The following is a 24,387-nucleotide window of genomic DNA, read 5'->3' on the forward strand; positions in this document are numbered from 1 at the left end:
AATTAATACCTATTGTTAACAGGGGGTGGAGTGATACTGCCAATGGCAGCGCTGTAGGAGGGGGACTTAAAAGCCTGAATTTTGCCTGAAACTCTCAGACTGAAGAAGTGTCTTGGAAGAGAGACGAAACGTTTCATTAAAGAAGAACCCGTCCAGAGGACCTATACAATTTTTTTTCCTTTTGATAGTAATAATGGTTGGCAACTTTAACTGCATTTTATCACCTTTTAGCTGGGATGTTTTGTGTGTTTGGAGTCATCATGTGTCCTAGATGTTCTCAGACTGAATGTGACAGAGCTTTGAGATGTGCAGAAGTTATCAGCGGGGTTTCACTGAAGCTTTTCCTCTAATAAAAAGAGGTTTGTGTCTGATTTCATAGAGCAAAAGAAAAAAAAAGGAGAAAATACGAGTGTATCGTCTTCCTCTCACTGAGTCATGATGCTTTTAAAACCAGAGTTGCTTCTGTTGTATACATCACATTCTTCCCTTCTTGAAGTGGGAACACAGTGAACTCGGTCCACTCTGGGTGTTTGCGGGTCAGACTCAGATGGAGACACAGATTTGGCTCGGTGCTCAGCGGAGCCCTCTCCTGCCCCCATCTGGACACAACCTGAAAGTTCAGGAGGGATTAAACACAACTGCCTCACACACATTTGTTAAAATGCAGAAACGACAGACTGAGGTGTTTCATTTTGTTTTCCACGATCTGTAAGACAGAGCCGTGGATTTAATGTGTGTGTTTCACGTTCATACAAGTATTTTTAACCATTACTCACAGCTCGGAGCACACCGGAGTCGTATTTCAGCAGAGCTTTATCGGGTTAAAGATGTGCCACGCCATGCTGCAGAGAAAATAATGTCTCTTCTCTAAGAGGAATGCTGATTGTGTTTGTGCTTTTCTCAGAGTTTTGGTGTCTCGGTTCTGCTCCTGAGTGTTCCTTCAGCTCAGGCTGATGAAACTTTTAAGACGTCTGCTTTTATTTGTTAGTTTTAGTGCTGAATGCCTGACTCTGCACATACACGAGGTGCAGCAGGAATGCAAACTCCATTTGTAGAAATGGAGTGAATAAATCTAACACGCCATTGGGTTTCTGAGCTGAGCGGATCACTCAGCACCAGAATACAAAATGAAACTACTGGCAGCAGCCCTGAGTACAGTATGAGAAGATTTACTGCATCCTTGCATCTGTAAAACAGCAGCTTATTTAACATTTGGCACCAAAGTTGGGTGATTGAAATGCTATGAATCATTCTGACTTTAATAACCCTTTATTGTGTGAAGAAGCTGCATTGTATGGTTTCATTATAAAGTCAGTCGTGCATATGCTGTGTTAGACGAGACTGTCTAAACATCACTTATTTCACAATGATTAGGTGTGTTGCCTTGTATGCCAGGTTTTAAACACCAACTTCACATCACATTTTAGCACTCAGAGTAAAACTTGGGAATGACTTTCAGTTACTATTAAACCAAACTTCAGCTCAATATCTGAAAAACTGACTGAGCTATAGTGAATTTTTGAATTATGGCAGCCATCTTGAATCTGATTATTTTATGAGAGCTTCGGTAAAATCTGTCCAGTGATGTATGAGATTATTTTGAAACACAGACAATTACATTTTTGTCCTCTTTTTTATGCTGGCTGGTAATAATAAGCCATAACTTGAAAATTTAAACCCCGAACTAAATTGATCCGGTTGTGATCGATGGTCCAACCTGACTAAGTGGAGCTCAACTTTGGTCCACAAAAATACTTCATTATCTGTTTTACTCTTAAATATGTCTAACACCAGCCTGGTAAAAACCAGACCCTGTCCTTCACTTTGCTTCGTACAAGGGTCTGGACTTGATGCATAGAGAAGTGATTCTTGCAGGAGGCGTGGCCCCTGCTGAAGTTTAAAATGATTGGATCAGTTGGCTGCGACGTATGTCGCTGTGAAGGAGGCTAAGCTAAGAAGCTAACCAGAAATCACGTGTGCTGAAAACAACCCTACTGAGAGGAGAAAAGTACCGAACTGAACGAGACGGCTGTAAATGAGAGCTGCTACTTTTTCAGACAAATTTATTTTAATTTGGACGCCTCATCAACACAGACTGGCTTCATTCACTTCCTCCACTGCCGTACGCTAAACTAACTAGCAGACACTGTGCAGAACATCAACGTCATTCAAAACTCCGCCTTCTGTTTGCTGATTGGCCCAGGTAAAATAAACTACAAGCAGACACTGTGCAGAAAATTGACGTTCTGTTCTCTGATTGGCCGGGCTAAAAATCTGCCAGTGAAATCCTTGTCTATGGGAGAAATCCCAGACGGAGCAGAGAAGGAAAGCTAGAATTGAGTGGAGCTGCGTAGGAAGGCAAGGGCCAGGCTAGTCTAACACAGGATATAGAATTATTTTTTGCATGTTTTTTTGTAATCGTAGTGTAAACATACTTTTACATCTCCTCTCTGCCCATTCTCAGTACTTTATGGATTTTTTATTCTCAGATGTTTTTATTTAAATGTGTGTGACAGTATGCAGTTTGACAGAGAACTTTTATTGTTTAGATTACAAATTGTTGGGCAGGAATCTCATCAATTTACAGCTGCTCACACACACTGAAGCTTTTAAAGCAAAATCCTCATTCAGTGAAACACCTCCTACTGCACTTCTCTTTGTGTACGTGTCACACATCATTAGCCACGTTTTCTCATGATTCTCTGAGAGTGTTCTTATTAAACTGGAGGTTTATGATGAGTCATCTCATCCAGCTGAATTTAGGTTGGGATAATCAGCCCTGAAATTCCTCCCTCTGCTCTGGGAGAAGGAGAAAAACAAAACAAAACAAACCAAAAAAAAAAAAACAAAAAAAAAAAAACAAGAACTAAATGTGAACAGAACATCAGGAGGCTTATATCTTATTAAGCGTGACCTCATTCCAAACACTGAACATCCATCATCCACCTCTGCACAGCTGTGGGACACAGAGGTTTTGCTGAAATAAAGAGGACAGAACATCGATGATACCAGGACTTCATTAGTTAAAAATTGGGGCCAAAGCAGAAAAAAATAAGGCCTTTAGGGCAACATTATAACTACTGTATGACCACCTTATGTCAAGAAGTGATGAAGTTCTTGCTGTTTTAGTTATTAAATTAAATTGTTAAATTAAATTATTAAGTTTGTTTTGAGTGATCTGATCTGATATTATGCATGTTATGCATCTGATATCTGATAAAGCTGGGATTTCCCTTTGGGATCAATAAAGTATTTTTGAATTTAAATTGAATTGTATATTTAGAGTTCTCATGTAATCTGTAAGATTTTAGAGTATGTGTTGGGGATCAGTCTCAGCTACTATTGTGCCAAATTTTAACTCATATACTGCAAAACTGACTGAGTTACTTTTTTATGTAACCTAAGGTTGATTAGCTGTGACGGCCATCTTGTATCAGGCTGCTCCAAAAGGTAATCACTTGTAGATATGCAGGCAAAGTTTGATATTTGAAAGTTTCATCCAGCAGTTCATCATTTATTTTGCTAACAAACAGGGTTGACTCAAACAGTAATGTCAGTTTAAAGGCCCCGTCTCATGTCTATAATGTTTCAGACAACTTATGCCAAGTTATGAACATTTTAAATACACACGTTGAAGATGGGTTTAAAAAAATCTACTGGAACCCTTTTTTAGGAATGTAAAGGGATTTTAAAACATAACATTTGGCACTTACTGATCAAATACATAAATTTTACTACTTTAGACATAAAAAAAATTTAAAGTTGGCATACGTTGTCTGTAGGGCCTTAAGCAAGGATCTTGCACATTATATTAGCACTTGGATTATGTGTTGGTAAGAACTCTCAGCTACAGCCACATCAAATTCTAGCTCCATATCTGTAGTTTAACTGACAGAGTTATAGGCTTAGTTTTGTGCATTGACTAATAAAAATTTTCACTACCAATTTTTAACTACAGTTCATCAGCTGTAGATGATCCATTCAGTGATTCTTGTCTGAGAGTTTCAATAAAATCTGTTTAGTGGTTTATGATAAATTTTGCTAACAGACAAATAAACTATCAGCAGCAACAACTATCAAACATCTGGTGAAACCGTGTCTGCTGACCTCGCAGTTTAGTCCTTTTCAGATTAAAAAATGCCTTTGATGAAATGTGGTTTCAGATGCCAACGATGACACAGTTCTTAAAAAATGGTTTGATTTCATTTTTGGAAGTAACCCTCATAAAAACAAATATATGTATATATATTTTTGTGCAAGCCACTTTACGAATTAGTTTTCTGAACAAAAGGGAATGTAACAGTGTTGAGTGTTAAATATATATTTTTAACGTTAATTAAATTTGAAACTGAGTTTTTTAAATCCATAAAACATGAATAAATCTGTGACATTGCTCTATAAATCTGTATACTAAAAAATGAGGGAAAATCCATGTAAATTACAAACAATCTGTACAACTTGACATATATGCAGTTTTATTCTGAGTTTCAAGGTGTTTAGAAACTACTGAGCCCGCGAGGGGACATAGGGGGATTTTTTTTCCTTTTTGCGTTCCCACCCAAAAGTATTGCGTTCCCTCGCAAAAGTCATTTATCACTGTTGTGCCTGCTGGTTTATTATGAAACTCACATGTTCACCATTAGCGAGTTAGCCTACTGCTTTAATTACACTTCAGAATGAATATATCACATAGCCACACATGGAAGTATGCCATATGCCGATATTTTAACACAGTACAGCCACGCAACATCAATGTCAATTTCACAAACTTGTGGCGACACATCATGTTTTGGTAACCAAATATTTCAAAATAAAAGTCTGATTTAATTCAGTTCATATACAAATCAAATTTTTGCGTGGGAATGCAAAAACAGTATTGCAAGTTAACGCAAAAGTATTACGAGGTAACGCAAAAATATTACGAGGTAACGCAAAAGTAGTGCGTGGGAACACAAAAGAAAAAAATCCCCCCACATCCCCTCGTGGACTCTGTAAGAAACAGCTTTCATGCAAAGTCAAATTTATTTTTGATTTATACATATAAACGGCTGGCCTGGGAGCGCCTTGGGATTCCCCTGGACGAGCTGATCCAAGTGGCTGGGGAGAGAGAAGTCTGGGTCTCTCTGCTTAGGCTGCTGCCCCCGCGACCCAATCCCGGATAAGCGGCAGAAAACGGAAACGGACATATAAACAGTATTTTCATAGAAAATGAAGGTGACATAGTTACTTGGTTTAATAAAATTGAACTGAGAAACATATCATATTGGCCCTTTAAAGGTTAATTATAGGTGTGTAGTGATTCGCTATCTTCAGCTCCAGGTTCAAGGATCACTGCCCACATTTCTCAGGCACTGTTCCCAAAATAAGACCTGAGGGTTAGAAGCAACTCTTAAGCCGGTCTTACCATCAACTTTTCATACAAAAATACAGCAACTTGAAGAAAAAAATCTGGTCATCATTCCTAAGGTGAAGTTTTGTTGAATAGTTATCAGTTTAGCTACAGTCTTCAGATCACTCATAGAGCGCAGAGTTTGGAGGAAAGGGCATTATGTTTTTCTCCAGGCTAGGCTAAAGGCTAGCCAAACAAAGTCCTTTTTTTATTTACATATTTTTTGTTGTTGCTTTCCAAATTTCTAAAACTGCTTAAATTTTTTTAAAATCCCATATAGATATATATATATATATAAAAAAAAACAATTCTACATTAGCTAATAGTGAAACACACTTTTAAATGACAATTAATTTTGTTGCTGTTTTCTTTACTACAGGATCAAATCTGTCCGGAGCATAGACTGTGTGTATTATGTGGTATTTGCTGCTGGTTTTCAGACACCCTCACAGCCCCAACATTAACAACAAGATAAACATGGTTTGACTCTACACATTCTGTATATTGGTGTAGTTTTATGGATGTTTGGTTGAAAAAAACAACATCTTAAAACAATGTCATGCAAAAGTGTAGAAGTTTATTATTAGCCAATGTATCAATTTTTCACACCAGTAAGTCTTTTTTTTTTTTTTTTCAGAAAAAGGCCCTTGTTTAGCCTTTAGACTGGTCTGGACAGACATCTACCCTTTTCTCCACACTCACTCACTCACTCACATAGCTACTAACATGATAACTATCTGACAGAACATCACTTCAAAAATAACCCATTTAATTCAGTTAAGAAAACAGTGATATTAGCAATGATTCTTATGTTCTGAAAAGGGGCAGGGCAGGAGGTGTGGCCAGGGTGCCACTTGTCAGATTGGCCACCCCAGCTGATTGACAAGTCACAGCATTAAAAACATTATACCGTATATTAAAGTGCATGTGACGTGCATGTCCTTCAAATACAAAAAGTCAAAGTAAACATCTTCATATTTGAAAATCTTGGCATAAAACACATGATTTTAACCCATTTTGTCACATAACTGGCATATTTCCTTTTAAATTTGGCTCAGCCAAAATGAAACAGGAAGTGACATCAAAGGGGAACTCTTTAAGATGAGAAACTCTGGTCTTTGTTTATTAAAACAATATATTTTGAACTATGACTCTTCTTTGTCTCTCTTTGATAGTGATTTAAAATAATCAAAAAAAAAACATCAAATTCTTCTCTGCAGTCTGTGTTGTCGGTCATTCTAGCAATTTTCTGTTTACATTCAGACATTTCCCTTTGACATCACTTCCTGTCACTTCACATGTGAATATCTCAACTACTGTTCATCTCAGTGGTATAAAAATGTTTTTGCAAAAATGTATTCATATTTATTACAAAGAATTGATGTCACAGGCACTTTAAAAATGAGGAGACATAATTACTGGTTTGTAAATTTTTTTGTAAAACACAAAGATTTATAATACAGTATGTACACCTAGAATCCAAAACAACAGGATTTTATATTAGAAAAAAAACAGACAAATATTTGGTAAAATCTGATACGACAAACTTTTCATCAGACTGGTGATCCTGTTAAAATATCTGGTAAGAGATATACTATATAAAATAATCACCGCCCTAGCAGAAATATTTTAAATGAACTCATAGGTAAGGTTGACTGAGTTGTGTAACAACTGCTACACATAACATTTATGTAAATTTAGTCACATAAATTACTGATTATTAAGATCTCAATTTTTTCACTGATAGCTATATTAGACAGAGGGACAAATGAATGTTTGTACCTGTTCTGTTAGGTGAAGCCTGTAGCTCCTCCTAAAGTTCAGCAGGTTAGATTGTGTGTCAAACATGACCGTTATCATATAAAATGTTGTTTCCTGTAAAATGACTGTTATGACGTCCTTACCTGCTGTTCTTAATATTTGGTGAATCCAAGTTTTAGATATGAAAAACAGAGAGCAGTTATAACATGTTATTTCTGTGTTAATATTGTTTCATTTTGAAAAATCATTTACTGCCTTCAGTTTGCTGCATTTATGATATGCAGCAAAATAAATGTATTTAAAAGGTGATAGATCATTGGATTACTGGGTTTATTTATACAATGATACATAATTGTTGGATTTGTGGTTCTGAGCTGTTAGAGTGAGTAGCTCTGGTACATGGTTTATGAAAATTCTCATAAGCAAAATCTGTTCTGCCCTTTTTTAAAACATTTTTTAATATTATTATTTTACTTTTTTGGTCTAGTATGAACATTCTTTTGCCAAGTTTTTAAGATCGTAGATAGTGCAGAAACTTTTAGTCTGTGGTTTACAGACAGTATATTTTTTTCAGAGAGGATTGTTGGATTTTGACCAAACTACACTAAGCTAACTACGAAAAGACAAACAAATACAGAAAGGGACTTCTGACACATCTGCCTGAAATCATATTTAAATAAGGCAAATATTAGCTTTACATTGTCAGGCTAAAGACGTTTCTTTGTGTAATTCGTTTGCAGATGATGTGATGTTATATTTGATAGTATATCAAATATCAGGTAGCATTCTTCGTCCACATTTTAATTCAATTTGTGACACTGAGCTCATTAACTGACTTCAGACTAACCACTGCATGTCTACAGTCAACAGTTTCATTTTATACTGAACAGGTTTTGCAGTTAGACACCAAATCTTCTCTGTTGTCGGAGAGTCATGTGTAATAGCTGCTGGTGTCTCTTAGTTCTCTACGAAGGGTTAGATTTTCCTTTCTGATAACATATGGCCCAGTCAGGGCAGGAAGCAACAACTTGTGGGGGCTTTGTAAGATTCATTAAAGGATCTAAGACAGAGACTTTACTGTGGCGTGTTTCAGTAAAACTGTGGGAGTGAAGCTCCTCAATGAATAGTCTGTGGTCAGACCACAAATGCAATCCGTTTCTGTTTGTCAGAAAAGAAAGCTTTCAGACCATTGGCACTTGGATGAAATTAAAACCAGGTTGTGTGTGTGTGTGTGTGTGTGTGTTTGTGTGTGTGTGTGTTGCTTCATTTCCCCTGCCCATCGAACTTGGAGCTGTCTCAGCTCTGTTGACTCGGTGTTTGATGGATGTAGGATGACATCACCGGGTTTGGAAGTGTGAGCAGGACATGTTTGGAAAGATGCAGAACAGCGTTTTGGTGCCATGTGCATTCTTTAGAGGAACATGTGGCGAACACACCCAGCTCCCCATGTAGCCTGGAGATCCTTCTGAGCCTTCTCTTTCTCTCTCATTTGCTTTTGTCTTGCCTTTTTTAAGTATTTTTTTCTTCTCTGTCATAAAAGTTTTTCCTTTTTTTAAATTCACTCTTTTTTCCTTCCAGCTGATCTGTTGAAGTCAGGGATCTCTTAAGTTTGAGTCAAAGTAAAACGTTCTGCTTAAAGGCAGAATGCAGATCTGGACAGAGCCCTTATTAAAAAAAAACAGTCCCTATTTGGTAATGCTTTCTTTTACGGTACCCTTATTACCATGTAATTACGTGGTAATTTGGGTACAATTTTACTATGTAATTAATTGTCTGCAGTAATGTAGCACTTACCTGGTAATGTATTACAGTTCACTATGTAACACCTAAATAAGTAGTAGGTAATTTGGACATTTTTAAAGTTATATTTTATTGCAATTAATCACTAACCCCAAACTTTATTTGCACTCTTTTGGTTACAAATATAATGTTGAGTTACTATTGAATAGTAATTTGATTGTAGTTACCCAATAAAGGTAGTTTTATTAACAGTAGTTTTGTCTTTTGTACCCTAATTACAACATAATTACGTAGTAATAAGGTAGTAATTACAATTACCATTTAATTACTTTTTTATTACCTTGTAATTACATGGTAATAAGGGTACCGTAAAAGAAAGTGTTACCCCCTATTTTTTGTTCTGTCTCCTCTGCGGCAACTTGAACACTGTGCTGCTTGTTTTTGTCTTTTTGTTTGACTCTGATGCAGAACAACATTGTTGGACCTGGGACGACGTTCCTCATCCTCCCTCAGCTTGACCTAGTTTCGAGTTCTGGAGCAGAACTGTGTCTCATGTTCAAATACAGATGATTTCACCCCCTACCCTTCTGTTACTGTATCTCATCTGTTTGTTGACGTGCATGCATGGCCTTGAGCTGTTTCTAATCAACTTTTCATGACTTTTCTGTGTTTTGTGGTTTCCAGGGAGACATCCAGCAGCTAATGATTGTAGCAGACCACCGGGCTGCATACGACTACTGTGAGCACTACAGCCCCGACTGTGAAGTGTCAGTACCTGACCAGCCACAGAACCAGGACCCCAATGCAGACACAAAAACAGATGAATATGTAAGTTAAGTCCTACGCCTTCAGCTTTTCTTTCTTTTAATTGTTTTATTTTCGAACACAGGACCATCTAAAGTTGGCCCTTAAATGAAAACAAATTGTATCACTGAAAACCAGCCTTTTATTATTATTACTGTATTTTGTATGTTATGAAAGGAATCAGTTGCTTTGAACTGTTATTTTCCAGTTTATAAAGGCCTTTTGGTTGAACCAAAATGGGAAGGGACACTTTTAAAAAAGAGAAGTAAATACTTTCTAAATTTTAAAGTTTATAAAGTTTATTCATTTGAAACAAAACAACTTAAATTCTACATACAACAAAAAAAAAATCTAATTAAATAAAATGTAGCAGAAGAAGAAAAGAATCTTGTGATTTATGCCCCTTTTTCTTAAATAAATTCAATCAAAAAAATCTTCAATTTACAACATACAAAAAAAATGAAAGAAAAAACAATAAAGTTTAATTCCTTCTTGAGTAACAATTCATGCCTTATACTCATACATATTTCTCCAACAGATTTACCTTTATCATTTTCTTGAATATACACATTGATCTGGCTTTTTTAACATTATCCTCAAGATTATTCCATAAATTAATTCTTTGGACAGAGGTACTCCATTCCTTCAAACTGGTTCTATTTTTAGGTTTGACAAACATTTCAATCCCCTTCAAATTGTAACAACTCACAAAATGTAATTGGATGTTTGAAGGTAATGTATTTTTATGGGCCCTACATACAGTAACTGGCAGTACTATAATCAACCAAATCATAGGATTTCAATAACTTCAACTGACTGAGCAATGAATTTGATGGGTGACTGTAATGTTTTCTGGTAATAATTCTTATAGCTCTTTTCTGTAAAATAAAAACAGGATTTGTTATTGTTTTACATGCTTTACTTTTTACGTTTAGTTTTTTTTTTAACCAAGAGTTATTTAGTTACTTTTGCATGTCACCTCACATGAAAAAGTAAAGGTCTGTCTGTTTGTTAGCCTAGCTAACAGGCTAGCAGCCAATCATCTACAGATCTGCAACAAAGGCTGGTTTCATACAGTCGTGAAGGCAGAGAGAAGGACGTTGTTCACTGATCACACATTTTTGAAAGATGTTTGTTAGCATCTCCTTTGATGTAGCTACAATGGCTTTGTTTAAAAAATATCGTTGTGAACACATGGCTCCCTGTGACACCACTTCAGGGTGGTTTTCTTCCAACAATTTTGGGCATCACAGAAACCAGGCAGTGGTCCTCTGCCTGACCTTCCTTTTTTTATTCATATTTATTTCCAATAATTAGATCAATTCATGATTGGTTCCTTTTGCTGAAAAGAAAAAGAACTGCAGTGTGCTGGAGTTAATTTCTGAGTGAGAAGAAGAAGGTTTTAAGGCTGTGCAGTTAAGTCAATAAAGCTCTGAAATGATGCCTTTTTTTCTGCACCGTGTGCGCTAAATGGATTTAGATGGTGTGCATGTTGATTAAAGAGCAGTCCCAGACGTGTTACAGGATCAACTGGAAGCTCTGAACTATTGCTCTGCCTGGAACCTGTAAAGTACACAAAAGTGGCTTTTTTTCCATCTCTGTGAACAAATGACAGGCTTATTAGGGAAAGTGTGAAGAAGCAATTAGTCATTCCGTCACTGCAGGTTCCAACAGAGAGATCTAGTGTCAGGTGTGTGGTTCTGATCAATGGCCAGACAGCCAGAGGCGTCAGAACTGTTGATTTTATTTCAAATCATGATGTTATTCATTTACTGTTCTTCTATCCCACTCAGTGTAACATTTCTCTGTTTTCAGCCTACAGAAGGAAACTACTATTATGAATACCCTTATTACGATGACATCGAAGGGAAGCCCTATGAATCCACCTCCGAAACAGAGACGATCACAAGAAAACTCCAGGTAGTCATCAGCCTTCTGCTCAGAAAAGAAACCCTTCAAAAGCAGTCTAAATAGGAAAAAAAAACCTAACCGATTGGTAGGATACCCCTCAAAAACAGGTGAAACTGGAAAAAACCATGACTGACTGGTTGGAAATCCCTCAAAAGCAGCTAAAACTGGACAAAACCATAACCGATAGGTAGCAACCCCCTAAAAATAATCTAAAATGGAAAAAGATATGAACAATTGATTGGAAAAACCTGAAACTTAGACTCCAAAATGTTCCAATTGTTTATTAACAGTCTCCTTTGGACCTAACAGGTGGCAGGTGAAGGTGATGCAGTGAGCACGGTAAAAAAAAGTGTGAGAGGCGGTTCTGGCGGAACTGGCTCCACTTCTGTTTCCACCGGCTCCACCGGCTCATCATCCAGCTCATCATCCGGCTCATCATCCAGCTCATCATCCGGCTCATCATCCAGCTCATCATCCGGCTCATCATCCAGCTCATCATCCGGCTCATCATCCAGCTCGTCATCCAGCTCGTCATCCAGCTCGTCATCCAGCTCGTCTCGCAGCACTTCAGCTACAGAAGGAGAAGAAACGTACGGAGACGAGAACACCCCCTACGACAGCTACGATGCCTACAATAACTACTACTATGACGAGTCCACCGCTGCACCTGATGCTGACACCACTGGACGGATCACCATCACTGATATTGGCACCGGGGGCCAGTTGGACCTGGGAGCTGGAGGGAAGGTGGACCTGGAAGCTGGCGCTGAAATCAACAAGAAGGTCATCACCGCTGGAGGAAGCACAATAACAGTCACCAGCAATAAAACAGTAAGTTGAGCTTTCACCCCAGTCGTTGTTGTGGATGAAATCTTGTATGCCTTTTGGTAGGTCTCACTCATCCTTTGTGAGTGAACAATATCCAGTCTGGGTCTGTGTAGAAAACATATATACAAAAAAATTGAGATGGCAAATGGTCTACAGTGTCTCCCGGTAATAGTCCATGTCTGATCCATCTCGATCAAAATCAGTGAGGGCGGCATCTTTCTCATTTCGAGGGTTAACTGCAGTGTTGCATGCTTTGTCTGACCCATCACCTAAATCTAACATATGAAGAACCTCACTCAAGATCATCTGAAAGAAAGTGAAAAAATAGACAATTTGCTGTGGCACGAATATGGTATGTATTTAGTTATGTGTGTACCTACAGACAATGTGCTATCGCTGTTGTAACCATCAACATGTTTACTCACTCTGCACACACACCAAACCATGGAGAATATCCAAACCATTCTCACTCCCAAGTCGTCACATATTGACGCTTTTCCAAGGTTCCCTCTGCGTCCGATTTTAACGCGTCGGGAACCCCCCTCGCGTCAGTTATTGACGAGATGGGGCGGAAGCCGTTGTCATAATTTCAGAAAGTGTAGAAAATGCACCAAAAACTACCGTCCCAAAGCCTAAAATTACATTTATTCACTCTGGACATGCTGTCCCTGACCCTAGTACCTAAAATTAACCATTTTTAGAAATTGTAGGAAATTCATGTGAACTACGTGTCCCAAAGCCTAAAATAACCTAATATTCACCCTAGACATCCTATCCCTGTCCCCAGTACCTAAAATTAACCATTAACCCTGATCCCTAATATTAACAACGGACCCCAAGTCAAAGACCCCTATATTTTGCGTCCCAACGTGTCAAACCTTGATGCCGAGGGAACACAGAAATGCCTGGTGTGTCAAAAACTGACGCGACAGTTGTACCCGACGCGTCAAAATAAAACGCAGAGGGAACCTTGGAAAAGCGTCAATATGTGATGAGTCGGGAGTGAGAATGTGTTAGTATATCATAACTGGACACATTATCACATGCGCCACAAATCACTGTCCTATGTTTATTTCATCATACTTTATTTGCCTTTTCTCTGGAAGGCTTGAGGCAGCCATCCTCTCATTGTGGTCCAACCAGGAAGTAAACAGCTCTGGTCATGTGACTGTTAGCTTTAAGCATTTGATATTGCAAATATTTCAACCAAACACTGTATTTTTTAGATTTACTGAACAATAATTGTAACATTTTTGGAGCCTTATAGACAAAACTAAATTTTATGATAATTGTTGTGACTAGTGGGGTTAAAGAACCCATGACCTCAGACATTTTCACGTGGAATACTGAGAGTGAAAAAATTAAAATTGCATGGAAATTTTCCAAAAGGCACTTTTGTAAAGTTGGCTATTGGAGACAGGCATCACCTGCCTGTGAAATGGATTAAAGAATGTGTTAAAGAAGATAACTTTATGCATCATCTGTAGTAAGCTTGTTCTCTGGCGTTATTTTATTTTTGTTGATATGTGAAGAGTTTATATTATTTAGTGACAGCTTTCATTCATATTTTATAATATTCCATCTCAACAGGAATGTGTGTGTTTTGTTTAAAGGGTGGTTCCTACAGTGACTATGGGGATGGTTACGACTACGGAGTGGACAGCTACTACACGACCGGTGGAGTGGACAGCAGCAGTTCTACCATCACCATCGGGGGTGGCTCAGTTGGAGGTGGTGGTTCTGTTTCCGTAGGAGGTGGTTCCGTATCTGTTGGTGGGGGTTCTGTTTCTGTGGGAGGAGGTTCTGTATCTGTCGGAGGATCTTCTTCCACTGGAGGTGGATCAGCCAGCGCTGGCACTGGAGCCGGCGGGTCCGTCTCCACCGGGACAGACCTGGGTGCGGGTGGAGACAATGACTACTCAGACCTGGATAAGTTCAAGGAGGAGGACATCACAGATTATGGCGATTTGGGAAATATCGACTTGTACGAAGACTATGAGGACACCAAAGTGCTGCCCGCTGAGACCGATGAGTACTACGGACAGGTGAGAAACAACGCAGAGATATCTAAACAATGTCGCTGAATTGAAATCAGATGGAAAGTTTTGTACTTACACTGTATGTGTGTGTTTGCTGCGTAGGTGGACGGAGCTCGTGGTGAGAAAGGACAGAAGGGAGAACCCGCTGTTATTGAGCCTGTGAGTAGTCCTGTTTGAACAACATAGTTGAGCAGCAGATGTAAGCTGCATGTGTGCACAGTTTGAAGATGCAGGCGCATATGTGTGACCCACATGTAAACACAATGCATCCCTCATTCCTGAGAATCGTCCCACCAAACCCTTTCCATTTGGACCCACTTCACCTTCCTTATAGTATCCGTGTATGAGGGCCGACTCGTGGCTGTTTATCAGGGCCAGAGCATAAACACTTGGAGACTGGCCACGAAGGGTCTGACAACACTGTCCAAACACATGCTGGGTGGTGTGTAAACACAAGAGGAAAGGAACTAAAGCCTTTTTTTTCTGCTTCTCTACCAAGAAACCAAAGCATTTTCAGGTGGAGCGCAGACAGTCCTGACCTGAAATCACACACTCATATGTGAGCATCTGTAAGAATGAGTCATCCATTATTATCTGTAGACCCACAGCTGCTTTACTTCAAACAAATACCCCGCAGCTCCTCTTGAGTGCACTCTCCTTTATCACCCAGCGTCTGTGTTCAAGTTTGAGTCCGTTTCCTCGATGACTCGGTGGGTTTTCATGCTTCCACGTGCAACTCCTCACGCCTCACACATACTGCAGCCAGGCAGGAAGTGTGCAAGATGAAATGATCCGCTGTTCAGGATGAAGAAAATAAACAATGACATCATTTCTTATTTTATTTTATTTATTCTTTTTCAAAGTTGACATTGAGTTCAGAACACAAGTTCATTGGTCAGTTTAAACTAATGAACACCTCTGTTAGCCCATAGAAGTAAGTAAGTAAAGTTTTATTTATATAGCACCTTTCATAGAAATAGTTTCACAAGGTGCTGTACAATCAGAGGCAAATCTAAAAGATATACAATCTGAACAGGAAATACAACAATTTGGAACAAAAAGGTATAAAAGCTGTACAACCATCAAAGTATCAAGATTGTGCAATCCGAAAAATAAAACAAGTAAATAATATCTAGACAAAAATGGGCAGGGCAGAGTAAAACACTGACATATTAGATGAAGGATTTTTAAATCAGAAATTAATTTGGAGGCAGGTCTCCAAATGGGTAGATTGTGGAGTACTGGTACATTTTAGAAAAATACATTTTTGATAAATTGAAATGATTTTGGATGAAAATACTGGCTGTTTGACATATATTAATATGATGAATTGTACTGTCAGTAGGTAGGGTTTGGTGAAAAAGGCACTAAAAGGTCAGGCTGCAGAAAAACGCTGAAATTGGTTAGTTAAAAGCTTGTTTAAAGAGGTGTGTTTTCAGATATGTCTTAAATGAATCAATGCTTTCAAACATGCACAGATGGATAGGAAGTAGAAGAAGCTCAGGGCATGTTAGCCTTGTTAGCATCCATGCACTCTCTCCTCTCTCTGGATAAAATGGAGGCATACCCGAGAGTGGGGCTGCCCCAAACGATTATTTTTATAGTCGACTAATCACCGATTATTTTTTTCGATTAGTCGACTAATCGGATCATACGTTAATTGAATAAAAAACATACAGCTTATCACGCCAGAATGCAGCTGCTATTATATAACCATCGTTAGATTTTAGCTATATGCTAACTAAAAATAACTGCCGTAGAAGGCAAACTCTGCCTTGCTGATATTGCATTGCATCATTTTCTTAAAAACTTTTGAGCTCCGTTGCTGGATAGCCATGATCTGTATAATGTTTTGTGACATCCACGGCCTACCCCAGTTACCACTACTGTGCATGTGTGTCAAGGACAGAAAGGTAGATGTGGCAGTGGAAGGTGTCAAAGCAGTTTGGAGAGAAAAACAAAGTAAAAGAAAATCAATTATTAAATTAGTCATCGACTATTTTAATAGTCAATTAGTCGTCGGGGAATGTTTGTATGTGTATTTAACTCTTTAATCCAAAGCTACTCAAAGTGCAGGCTGAGGTATTGTTGAGCCCGATCAGACTGCTGCTGCATGTGATGATATCTGTGTGTGTTTTTAGGGAATGCTGTTGGAGGGTCCGCCAGGGCCTGAGGGGCCAACAGTAAGTCAATCTGTGTTCAGTTCTGTCAATCTTTTCACATCTTCAGCTTTTTGTTCTTCTGCTTCCTCTATCTGCCGATGAAGACGATGAGGTTTCACGTCCTCATTTTTATTTGTTAACAATTAAAAACTCCGATTTAAAGTCGGACACTGAAGAGTTTGAACTTTGGCAAAAGTTAAAGAACACTAGACAGGTTTTTAAAGCACTCAGGTGGTTCTGACACCCTGCAGATGGTGTCCAGCCTCTGACATGATGAGCCATCAGCAAATACAGACAGCAACTCAACTTCTTCTGCCTTTTTTTTCCTTTTTATTTTACAACATGGACTATTTTCTCCTGTGTGTGGCAACAAATCAAAATCAATTGTTTTTGTTTAAAATAGGGTCTCCCCGGACCCCCAGGTTCTTCTGGCCCACCAGGCGGTCCTGGAGATCCTGGAGAGAGAGTAAGACAAATGTTTATATCGCACAGTTTTCAAGCATTCAAAAAATACACACTTTTTTATGTGTGTGTGTGTAAGTGCTTATTAGTGTGTTATTTTCCATTTAAGGGTCTGCCGGGTCGTCCTGGTCTTCCTGGTGCTGATGGTCTGCCAGGACCCCCTGGAACTGTTCTGATGCTGCCTGTAAGTAAATTAAAGTTGTTAAAAAGCGAGGAAAACACGGTTAAAATTGGAAAAGCTGTCTTTTTGTGTGTCGACGACTAAAACCTCTGACATGACTTCATCGTGATGTTGAGTCATTAAAAAGCAGAGTTCGAAGCGTCTTTGTCTGTTTTATCAATAAGTGGGACACATGTTTCACACAGTCTGCTGGGAGGAAGGGAATTTCCGATGAGAACAACTGTAATGAACCTCTCGTAAACATGCTCAGATTTATCTTTATGCTTTAGCAACCCCTTGTGGTGAGGCAGCGCCTTTGGACTCCTGCTACTCCAGTCTGCGTTTAACATCTCTCGTCTGTCTGCGTGTTTCTGACTTAAAGTCAGAATTAAAACTTTCAGGTGTCTTTTCAGTCAGCGTAGAACCGCTTTAGCATCAGATACCGAGTCGGGACATTTTGCTTTTACCCTTCCAGTCTCTGATCTGCTTTGAACTTGGAAGATGCTCTTGAGCCTGATTAGCTGTACAGATGTGAAGTTGTGGTTTTGGTGGTTTACAGATCTGTTTGGCAGAACCATGTGGCAAGTTCTGTCTGGACAGGAAGTACAGTTTCTTCTGGTGTATCGTCTGGCGGACAGCACAGCCTGAAGTCTGATCACTGAGCTCCAATAATGAGAAGCAGACCTGCTAGTTTTGTCCTGTTTCAGCAGAGAACTTATTGGCTCCTTTTGTTGACTCTGACAAACCAAGCCATACACAGCTGATAACCAATCTATCAGAGACAAAACTTCATGTCTTTATTGAATATTCTTCTTTTTTTAGTTTTTCTTGGTCATTTTTATCAATAGATTTTTTTAATTAACAGAATAATCAAATTGACGAACAGTGTTGTTATTGGAGAGGTTCCAGTGTGGCTGTTAAAACGATGCTCAAATAAAACTTCATTTTTATCTTGTTTTGGAAATCCTGAAGCATATTTCACTTGTTGTTTTGTCGCTCTGAATTTGTAACGTTGCAGACAGTCAGCCTCCTGAAACCTCTGTCCCATGATCCAACCATAAAAGTCTGGCCTCACCAAAATAAACCCATCCCAACATTTTATTTTCAGCCATGGTGCAAGGCTTCATGATGACCACCAGATGGCAGTAGAATTTGAACCTTGTGGATTCCCAAAACCCACTGCTGGGTCTGGTTTAAAGCTGATGCTTGAAGCAAACATATTTGAAGTCATTTTAAAATGTGAAAAACACACTAAATAAATTTTTTATATTTGTTGTCGTCTCTCCAGATGTTTCAGTTTGCTTTCATTTTTGTCGTCTTGTTCGGTCTCTTTACAAACCTGTTGTTCCCGCCATAGTTCAGACTCAGTTCTGGAGGAGATTCTGGACAGAAAGGACCGGCTGTTTCAGCACAGGAGGCCCAGATGCAAGCCATCATGCAGCAGGCCAGGGTAACAACTCCACTCTAAGTGTACCGTCAAAATAAAAGCTTGTTTATTTGAATTTAATGTCACCCCTTGGTCATTGCTCAGATGGGTTTTATTTATTGTTATTTTGTTAAAAATTAAGGTTTTCAAAATGTTTGTGTTTATGTCCCCATTTTTGACACCTTCTTGTTCTTTGTGTGTTCAGCTGGCTATGCGTGGACCCACAGGTCCAATGGGATTGACTGGTAGACCTGGTCCTCTGGTGTGTATTTCACCGCAAACACTCACTGACAAACGCACTTTTGTTTAGTAGTTTTACACGTGTGGCAAACATTTGTTGATTAGCATTCATCTGTTCTTTCCTCCCCCAGGGTCCCCCAGGGGTTTCAGGACTGAAGGGAGAGTCTGGAGAAGCAGGACCTCAGGTATCACCTGTCCCAGTTCTGTCCTGTAATGTCCTGAATGTGTTTTAGGGTTAAATCCAAACATTGTTATGTGTTCTATGTTTCATGGCTTCCCCCACAACAAATTACCAAAGAATTTGCAATATTTTAAACCTTTTTGTATGAAAAGTATCTGATTGATAATAAGCATTTGGTTTCAGGGACCTCGTGGACCTATGGGGTCTGCTGGACCCACTGGAAAGCCTGGCAGAAGGGTGAGTTGTTCAACCAGCTTTCAGGAGTTATTATCCATTTTGTTACAGATGTTTTCTTTTAATAAAAAGCTAAAACTCTGTATTTTCTATCTGATTCTCTGTAAGAAGCTGGTTTTCTGTGTTTCTACAGGGTCGGTCTGGTTCAGATGGTGCAAGAGGAATGCCTGGACAGACTGGACCGAAGGTATTTATTTTTCTGGCTTCAAATATTAAACTGCTTCCAGTGCTTGAAATTTCATAAAACCAGTTTAAACAGATTTTCGAAGCTTGTTTTGATTTTTGTTTTTCAGGGAGACAGAGGTTTTGATGGTTTGGCTGGACTTCCTGGTGAAAAAGGACACAGAGTGAGTAATGTTATGGGTTTTATGAAAACAGTTTTAACATGAGTCACTATGAAGTGTGTTATATTAATGTTTGTTTTTATAGGGGGAACCTGGCCCCTCTGGACCTCCTGGTGCTCCTGGAGAAGATGGAGAGAGGGTAACATAACATGTAGCTGTGCTGTTGTTACTCTTCTTCCTCCCAGCTGAACTAGAAATCCTCTCTCTCGGTCTATTTTTATCTCTTCTCACTTTTACCCTTGTGTTTCCTCTTCACCTGCAGCTAATGGAAGGCCAGCTCTTTTTTCACTTGATTTTCTTTTTTTTCCGTGTCATTGTCCGTTTGACCCGAAACTCCTCACTTCCTCTTCCATTATCATTCCCTGCCCGCTCCGCTGTCTGACCCGCTCCGTCTCTTTCACAGGGGGATGATGGAGAGATCGGACCCAGGGGACTTCCTGGTGAACCGGTGAGTGACAGCTCGCCTTTTTATTCAGTCCAACATCACAGAAAGTGTGACTCAGGGCCTGTTCTCATCATGTGATGGAGTTAGCTCCCAGTGACAACATGTGTCATATATCACAGTTCTGTATAGTAAGATGTTTACCCTGAGTCTATCTCAGTGTGTGTTTATCAGGCAGTCTACAACACAGCTGTTAGAATAGCCTCACACTCTCTCACTGCACAAGAAAGGCCCTGACATCACATGTTATGATTCCTTTAGCCCACCAGGGTGTGCAACACTGTCTGGGCCTGTCAGTCCCAGAACAATAACTTAAAACACGGTTTCTCAGGTTTGGATTGAGAAAAATGAAAAGGTGTTTCCTTCAGAATAAAGGTGTGCCATCACTCACTCTGACTTCTCTCCTACCTTTTTAGGGGCCCCGCGGTTTGCTGGGACCAAAAGGACCTCAGGGACCTCCCGGACCACCTGTGAGTCGCCTCTTTACCCTCCTCTCATCATTTCAGAGCCAATCTGTTGCTCCAGATTTCCTGTTCGGAGAGCAGAATGAGTTTTCAGCCTCTCGTGTGCGCGGCTAGAACAAAGAAGCCGGAGGGAAACGCACAGCTCAGTTTATCGCAGACAGAACAGAGGAGAAGCAGCTCATGGTGTCGAGCTCGGTTTCAGCGTTTCCGAATGTTGTCTACAGTGGGGAGAAGACTAATCTTAATATTTATGATATTTGTTTTGAATTAAGCAAACAACGTCTTTAAAACCAAACGAGAAATACTTTTTATTTTGTGAGGGGTGGGGGGTCTTCTCTTTTTTCCTTCTTTGTGAATAATCGTGTTCTCCCTTCCTGTTACAGGGTGTTGGTGGAATGGATGGCCACCCTGGACCCAAAGGAAACATCGTATGTGAATAATAACAACAACAACAACAACAACAACAATAATAACAATAATAATAATAATAATAACAATAATAATAATAATAATAATAATAATAATAAGCAAAATTAAGAAAGCATACATGTATTACAGGATGTTAAACCAGTTTGATTTCTAATATAGAGAATTTAAACAAATCAAGGGGAGTTTGTGGTTTATCTGTTTCTGTCATGTGAGGATGTGCACAGTGCACCAATGTACTGTGCTTTGTATGTAAACAATTTTTTATTAATGCTACGAGTGCAAAAAACATCACAGCCTCTTTAGACTAACTTTAGCCACTTTGGTCACAATTTTTGTCTCACTTTTCCTCACACAGCTTACGAAAAGATAAAAAAAAAGTGTCTCAGTCAGGAGTGCTGTGCTGTGTCAGGGCAATGCACGACACAGAATAAATTCACATAAAACTGAAAAAAAAATTTTTCTCATAGACAACTATGGACTTTTGTTTTTATAGTGCTGCATTAGGTAAACCTCACATGAAACATGATTCAACGTGAAAGTTAAACTTCACTTGACTGAACTGACATTTTCAACTGGCAGCCCGCGGGCCACCTCTGGCCCGTGGGTGACTTCCGTCCAGCCTGCCAATAAAAAAAGAACTGTATGCATGTTTTTTAACCTAATTTAATAAAAAAATAGTTTTATATCATTTTTAAATTTATGATTCAATGCAACAAAATTATTCAAAAGGTAAAAGATAATACTTTTTTACATAATGCAGTGTTTCCACTATGTGGCTTTAAGTAACTGTGGCCCACTGAGCATTTTAGTTGAAAAGCCCTTTTTAAAATCTGTTTCCTTTTTCATTATCACAGATTAAATTGAACATTCATGTTAAAGTACTGATGTCACACACTCTAAATTTGAGCCATCTACATTATCCAAAAAAATAATTACAAAAACAAACCCTTCCTGTTTGTTTCAAGCTTCCCATTTATTGCACAGTTTATAGATCAAGGTGTTTTTGTCCTCTTTTACCCAATGCCTCTCTGCTCTGTAGGACTTAAGGGTTTTTATTTGCCCGAATTTTCTTCGGAGTTCAAACTGCACACACCCAAACTCTTATTGACTCTCATGCCACATAATTCTCTCTTTAAAACAAAAAAGTGAAGGCTCATTTTAAATGGTCATATTTCCAACATAAAGCTTTACATGTGTGACATTCAGAGCTTTCTGCTTGTTCACTGCATAAACTGTCCATCTTACCAAGTTTTAAAATCTTATATCAGCCAAAAAGTCTTTTTGATCTTGTTTTGAGACTGATTTACTAAACAAGAACTGAGTGTGTAAGAATAATAATCTTGTTTTCAGAATGTGTAAGATTATTTGTCTTGTTAGTCTGAAAATTTGACTCAAATTAAGTCAAAAATTTCTGCCAATGGAGTAAAAAAAAATTTACTTGGTAAGATTCTTGAAATACATGATTTGACTCAGTTTTTTCTTATTTCAAGAATCTTACCAAGTAAAATTTTCTTACTCCATTGGCAGAAATTTTGACTTAATTTGAGTCAAATTTTCAGGCTAAGAAGGCAAATAATCTTACACATTCTGAAAATAAGATTATTATTCTTAAACAATCAGTTCTTGTTTAGTAAATCAGTCTCAAATCAAGATCAAAAAGACTTTTTGGCTGGATATAAGGTTTTAAAACTTGGTAAGATGGACAGTTTTTCAACACATTTGTACATGGCTTTTTTTTTCTCTGAGACTTAATCTCTATTCTGTGTTTCTGTCTGCCTGTCTTATTAAAGTGCTGTCAGGGAGTGACAGACACAGATGTGGGGTTATCATACTGAGCCACCACGTTCTGCAGCTTTAACACGCCAGCACCACATATTATGTTTAAACTCTTTCTGTCCAGTGTTTGGATTGAACAAAGTTATTTGACTCAAATGTTTTCTGCTCAGATTTTTCAGTCTTGGTGTTCATAACAAGGTTTTTTAAAATGAATATGTTTCTGCAGGGACCCCAAGGAGAGCCGGGCCCTCCTGGGCAGCAAGGCAACCCCGGTGCTCAGGTTAGTAATGGGCAGGTGTTCTGACTTTAGGTTACTATCTTTTTGATCAAAGCAAACATTCAGAACCACTTTGGATCTGCTCCACAGGGACTCCCAGGGCCACAAGGAGCGATTGGACCTCCAGGAGAGAAGGTAAGATCCCCCCGATTACTGAATGTTAAAAAAAAACAAGCTGCCAGTTTGACTCAAATGTTAATAAATTCAGAATACAATCTGCAAAGCTGCAGGAATTGGTCTCATTTGCATGAGAAGTCATTTTCTACGGCCCAGATGCCTTTCACAATATTCTGCAAACCCAGAATCACAGCCTGGTTCTGACTGATCCGATACGTTTGAGTCCACCTACAGCTGCAGCTCTTTCGTTGCCTTACGTGGAAAATATTATTTAAATAACTGAAAGGGTTGGATGGGTCCTACAGCATGCTTCCACTGTTTCTAACAGACAGAAGATAGGATCAGCAGCTCAGGGCTTTAATGCAAACAGTGTGGATGTCAGAAAAATCTAAACAGATTATAGCCTGGATTTAGCTTGGAAGAAAAGTTAAAAAAATAAATTAAATACTTGTTTGAACTGTGTATTTCATTTATTGCATATTTGAATTCATTGTTTTGATTACTTTAATTACAACCACATTTCTGACAAAATTAGGATGTTGTGTAAAATGTAAATTAAAAAAATGCAATGATTTGTAAATCTCATTAACCCAGGGTATTCATAATACAATTAGTAAACATCAAATGTTTCAACCTGCTTGGTGCCATTTTTAGGAAAGAGAAATAACATGATTTTGAATTTGATGTCAGCATCATATAAAAAACTGGAGACAGTTTTGTGTGTCTCTCGGTGAAGCGGCTCTTCTTTTAACAACAGTAAAAGTTCAGGAACTGAGGAGACCAGTTCGATTTTTGGAGAGAATGTCGTCCCATTCGTGTCTGATGGAGGATTCTAGCTGTTCAACAGTTCTGGGTCTTTGATGGATTTTTTGTTTCATGATGCATCAAAGGTTTCAAACTGGTGAGAGGTCTGCTGGCAGGTCAGTTCAGGATCTGGACTCTTCTACTTTGAAGCCATGTTGCTGTGATTGATGCAGTTTATGATTTCAGCAAGAACTTTTCTGAAACACGACTGTCTGGATGGATTTTCTACACTGATCTTACCAAGTTTTAAAATCTTATATCAGCCAAAATGTCTTTATGATCTTGTTTTGAGACCGATTTATTAAACAAGAACTGATTGTGTGAGAATAATAATCTTGTTTTCAGAATGTGTAAGATTATTTGTCTTGTTAGTCTGAAAATTTGACTCAAATTAAGT

The 24,387-nt window shown here is 38.7% G+C and overlaps 1 protein-coding gene across 2 annotated transcripts in view; it reads left to right on the forward strand.

Annotated features, from left to right (window-relative positions):
- The window catches only part of col5a1 (procollagen, type V, alpha 1), a 129,060-nt gene that overhangs the window by 58,019 nt on the left and 46,654 nt on the right, over positions 1 to 24,387 (forward strand). For both annotated transcript variants that reach the window (XM_014019369.1, XM_014019370.1), the window contains exons 5-24: positions 9,575 to 9,718; positions 11,510 to 11,614; positions 11,915 to 12,436; positions 14,047 to 14,478; positions 14,575 to 14,631; positions 16,614 to 16,655; positions 17,038 to 17,100; positions 17,206 to 17,280; positions 18,614 to 18,706; positions 18,888 to 18,944; positions 19,054 to 19,107; positions 19,287 to 19,340; positions 19,471 to 19,524; positions 19,631 to 19,684; positions 19,767 to 19,820; positions 20,085 to 20,129; positions 20,540 to 20,593; positions 20,971 to 21,015; positions 23,019 to 23,072; positions 23,160 to 23,204. In XM_014019369.1, the coding sequence (XP_013874823.1) occupies positions 9,575 to 9,718; positions 11,510 to 11,614; positions 11,915 to 12,436; positions 14,047 to 14,478; positions 14,575 to 14,631; positions 16,614 to 16,655; positions 17,038 to 17,100; positions 17,206 to 17,280; positions 18,614 to 18,706; positions 18,888 to 18,944; positions 19,054 to 19,107; positions 19,287 to 19,340; positions 19,471 to 19,524; positions 19,631 to 19,684; positions 19,767 to 19,820; positions 20,085 to 20,129; positions 20,540 to 20,593; positions 20,971 to 21,015; positions 23,019 to 23,072; positions 23,160 to 23,204 (2,103 nt within the window). The remainder of the gene's footprint in view (positions 1 to 9,574; positions 9,719 to 11,509; positions 11,615 to 11,914; positions 12,437 to 14,046; positions 14,479 to 14,574; positions 14,632 to 16,613; positions 16,656 to 17,037; positions 17,101 to 17,205; positions 17,281 to 18,613; positions 18,707 to 18,887; positions 18,945 to 19,053; positions 19,108 to 19,286; positions 19,341 to 19,470; positions 19,525 to 19,630; positions 19,685 to 19,766; positions 19,821 to 20,084; positions 20,130 to 20,539; positions 20,594 to 20,970; positions 21,016 to 23,018; positions 23,073 to 23,159; positions 23,205 to 24,387) is intronic.

Source organism: Austrofundulus limnaeus, unplaced genomic scaffold, assembly GCF_001266775.1.
Source record: "Austrofundulus limnaeus strain Quisiro unplaced genomic scaffold, Austrofundulus_limnaeus-1.0 Scaffold218, whole genome shotgun sequence".
NCBI lineage: Eukaryota > Metazoa > Chordata > Actinopteri > Cyprinodontiformes > Rivulidae > Austrofundulus > Austrofundulus limnaeus.